General features: G+C 32.1%; 1 protein-coding gene across 1 annotated transcript; it reads right to left on the bottom strand.

Annotated features, from left to right (window-relative positions):
• Nucleotides 1–921: 921 nt before the first annotated feature.
• On the bottom strand, nucleotides 922–3,270 carry LOC139859411 (uncharacterized). The gene is made up of 4 exons (XM_071848201.1): nucleotides 3,024–3,270; nucleotides 2,785–2,930; nucleotides 2,610–2,684; nucleotides 922–1,023 (listed from the first exon to the last, which is right to left on the bottom strand). The coding sequence occupies exons 1-4, from the start codon at nucleotides 3,268–3,270 to the stop codon at nucleotides 922–924; spliced, it is 570 nt and encodes a 189-aa protein (XP_071704302.1).
• Nucleotides 3,271–4,485: the final 1,215 nt, after the last annotated feature.

Genomic DNA, 4,485 nt, shown 5'->3' on the forward strand with positions numbered 1-4,485 from the left:
ATTTTTGAAAAATAAAGGATTTTAAAAACAAAAAAGACCCAATGAACGTGTTAACAATATGAGGTATAATATAGAGACCAACTGAGCAAAAAAGTCTTACGTGTTTGAGTGTATCCAGTGTGTTTCTTCCATGGCTGTGATGTGTCTTCTTTGGCCGACGTGCGTTGCGGTCTTTGTTTCTTCCCTTCTCGGGATTCAATGGCCACCGATTTGCTTTATTTCGTGGTTTTGACATCTTTTTCTTCCCGGCTACGGGTTGTACAAGTGGGTTGTATTCACATCATCAGGTGGTGTGACCTTGGGGGGTCGGAGGATTTGGGTTTCGGGACCTTGTTACTTTATTCGCATGTTTACGTGTTTTTGCAGGTTTTCGGTTATCGACAGCTTGGGATTTCGCATATATATGACGGTATCTGAGTGATTCTTTCGAAGTTACTCGTTGCGATTTCTTGAAAGGTTGTTGGATGGATTCTGCGTGGCTTAAGATCGAGATTCGGGGGGGTTCGGTTTTTGTTTGGTGTTTGGGTGGGTTGGCTTTTGATGAAGTTGGTGGTTCAATTGATCCTAGGGTGTAGTGCAACATTTCAATGGTTATTCGTTTTATGTTTGGTTAGTGCAATGGTACAATGGTAATGTGTGTAGTTTGAGTTGTGGAATGTAGTTTGAGTTATGCAATGTGTCAAATTGTCAATGATGTTAGGGTTTAGTTTCAATTGTTTGTGTTTGATGATGTGCAATGTAGCGATCAAACCTATTGAGGTCTGCATCGATTCTATTGATCTTCGAATCTATTTAATTTTTTTAGTACTCGTATGTTTTTAGGAAAAAAAAAAAAAAAGGATGAAATGAAGTTGTGTTTTTATTGATCACAAACAACACTAGTACTAGTAGAATCTAAGAAAGAAAAAAGAGATGCATAATTCAATTTCCAATCTCTGAAATACTCTTCAAAGCTGGTTTCCATTGTCCTCCACCTTGACTCTGATGCTGTTGCCTTCCACCATTCAATCTTCTACTCTGCCTCTGCATTATGTCATAACACTATTACTTTCTCTTTATTATACTTAAATCAAAATTAGCAAATTTAATGAATCTGTTCAAGAATATTATAAGACCAACACTTTAATTATATTCTGGTTACATGTTAGAAATAAAGCTTCACTTTTATGAAGTAAGATATGGAAAATAATATGTATAAAAATAAAAATTAGCAAGTATAGATTCTGACATCCATAATTAGCTTAACCTTTTAGCAATTTGAAGTGTTAGTTAATCTTGGGTGCACACTGAATACAGCACAATTATGCCATGACAGCAAGAACAATCACATGGTTTTACATCCACTAAAAACTACAAACTGGCATGGTTTAGTAAAAAAATTGAAAAAGAACATATAAGCACATTAAATAAATGAATTGTACACTAATTTGTAAATCTGGTTATTAACCTATTTAATTTAATTAAGACTAATTTTCTAAGGGCACTCTGCTTGTTGCAGCCTTTCAGCTAAGCAGTCGGAGTAGAATTTTTTATTACATCGAATTTCAAAAATGCACAAATGGGATAAACGAGGATGACATGGTAACAGCTTGTTTTTATTATTTTACTCATTAAAATAGTACGAGTAATATTTGCTAAAGATCTGAAAAACAAAAGCTTTTAACTTGGGATTTGAAATTGAAATACAAGATTAAACTAGTACTAAAAAACAAATAGAAGTGAATCGTCAGTATAGTTTATTTCAGTTCTAATTTCTAAAGCGTGGTTTCGCCTGTTTGAAATAAAAATAAAAAATTGTAGTGTTGGCTCCGACTTACTACATTGTACACCCTGATTAAAGGGGCAACTCTATTTTAAAGGGACTGAAAGGGCATGCGATTTAATAATTGATCAATTTTGTTCATAAGAAATTCAGTGTTGTTTGAATTTGAATGATTTATCACATAAATCCACAGCCTTATCTTATTGTATTTTATTAATACGCTACTAATAATAATTTATAATTTATTTATATTACAAAAACATAAAATGCTTAAAACCCTAATGGGTCTCCACAATTATATTTGGGTCTCTCCTAACTTAAAACATGTCTAATACTTTTGATACCCAATCAGAGTTAGAACGGTGAAATCGTGAAAGCTCACAACATGAAGAAAACGCTAATAAATATATAAAAGTAGTACGTGTTTATACAGCAACAATACTTAATAGTTAATATTGGGAATACCAACGAGTTAAGATGTAGACAAACATGCATTTATCAACCGAAAGGTAAAGAGACTCGATCCTCCATCTCAGGTGTGAAAAGTCATGTAGAGACCGTAATTTATAAAGTCTACTAGTTTCAACTTTCAAATAAAGTACCCTTTTTTTTTTTTTTTTGTTAGTTCGCAGAGAATCCTCCTTAACAACAACAACATTGGTTATTCTATTATATATGATATGTATATAATTAATGACATTTCAATCCATTAGAACTTAAGCTAAAATGTGACACTTTTCGTGGTATTAATTAAGTTTGAGATATTTGATAAAAAGTATAGAGAGAAATAAAATTTTAGAAATGGGGAAAATATGTGACACAAAAAGTAAAAAAAGATTCACTGGACCAAAGAGATACGAAGGAACGTCATAAACCCCAAATCATGCATATGGCCCCAACCAGCATCTAACCATAACAACCTCTTTACAATTTTAGAAATGATATTATATTTAACATAACAATATACTTACCGTTAAATTTTGATTCACAAAACCAAATTACTCCGTAAAATTAACAATTACCTTAACGGAACCACTATTTGGTACAGCTGGCACCGGAGCAACTACTGATGACGTGTCATTTCCCTTCCGAAGCTCAATCACTCCTCTTTCCATCAACAACTTTCCAAGTTTCATGCATTTCTTTGCAGCAAATTCTTTCACCACATCTATTAAAAATATATTGATTGATTTTTAAATTTTATCTAATATAAATGCAGCCCGTGCATATTACAATTAATGAAGGAATTAATTAAGTTTACCTTGGTAGCTAATGAGTCGATAAACTTGGCCCATAAGCAAAGTATCATCTGGCCTGAGTAATTTAAGTTGCTTGACCGGCAATCCATTAGCTGAGGACGTTTCAGATTTAAGAACTTGTGCGACGTAATAACCGTTGTTTGAATTCATGACGTCACGAGCAGTAACCGTCCAATAAATCCATTCAATTTTATTATCTGGATGAACTATCATCACGGTTGCACCTTCAGAAGCTTGACAGTTCCCCATATCTAGCTAATTCTTATAATTAAACAATTTAACTACTACGTATTAACTACGAAGTATTAATTAATTTAGATTAATTTAAATATTTAAATTTAAATATATTATAATTATAAGAGTGAAGAAAGAAATTAAGGATTTGTTAGTTTGTAGAGAAGTGGATGTATTGTGAATGTGATGATGTATAAATAATTGAGAGAATTTGATAAAATGGAGGAGGATAAGTGATGACGATAGAATAGTGATACGTAGGTACTATTTTACGTTTGATTGATACGATAGGTATCCGTATATATGTACGATCGAGCTAATTAATTAATTAATTAATAAATTGATTAAAAGTACTGTAGATCGAAATGACGGCAGTTGGGAAAGTGACGAAGTGGTTTACGTAGATCGAAATGAAGATTCGATAAATGATGTGATTGACAAATGGAATAGAAAAGAATAGTGGATATAGAGTAAGGGATACCTACGGGTATGGGTATGGGTTTGCGGGAAAGTAAATAAGTTTGACTAACAACAGTAGTAGAAGAAATAGTACTAGTGGTGACGGTAGAGTGCTGTAGTGGTAGAGGTGGGATGCAAATGCAACAGAGGATTGATGTAATGGAGATGGAGGTGTTAATTGAGATATAGGGAGTCAATAGTGACTGGTCTATAAACAATAAACAATAAACAATCATTTTTCTTTTTATCCTACATATAACAAATAACGGAGTATATTTTATGATGATGTATAATGCGATAAATTAACGTTGTATATTGTTGTATATGAATACAAATTAGTTAAGGAGTATAATGTATGAAGCTCGAATCGGCTAACACTTGAGATTCGTACGTTTGAATATTCAGTGAGCATGAGTCCAAGCTTAATAATTTTGAATTTAATAAGTTAAGGTTAAGCACGACGCTTTTAAAATTATACGAGATCGACTATAATTCGACTTGTTTTTTATATGTAAAAACTATTATATTTGTTATAATAATAATAATAATAATATAGATATGGATAGTCAATTTTGGTGTATACATATAGTCAATTTTAGTACACAAAGTATGTATTTTTATATTGAGATTTTAGGCTATAAATACTCATGAATGCAAGCATTAAACTTGCACCATTTCTCACACTTACAAAGTGTTTCTTTCTTTCTCTCCATTATCATCTTTGTTCTTACACTTCATTATTAGTATTATAACATCAAGAATCAAACCACT

Source organism: Rutidosis leptorrhynchoides, chromosome 7, assembly GCF_046630445.1.
Source record: "Rutidosis leptorrhynchoides isolate AG116_Rl617_1_P2 chromosome 7, CSIRO_AGI_Rlap_v1, whole genome shotgun sequence".
Lineage (NCBI taxonomy): Eukaryota > Viridiplantae > Streptophyta > Magnoliopsida > Asterales > Asteraceae > Rutidosis > Rutidosis leptorrhynchoides.

Coding starts and splice junctions, on each gene's coding strand:
- LOC139859411 (XM_071848201.1), bottom strand. CDS start 3,270: ATGGGGAACTGTCAAGCTTCTGAAGGTGCAACCGTGATGATAGTTCAT. Junction 2,931..3,023: donor TCGACTCATTAGCTACCAAG/GTAAACTTAATT, acceptor TATTTTTAATAG/ATGTGGTGAAAGAATTTGCT. Junction 1,024..2,609: donor CGTTCCTTCGTATCTCTTTG/GTCCAGTGAATC, acceptor GACATAATGCAG/AGGCAGAGTAGAAGATTGAA.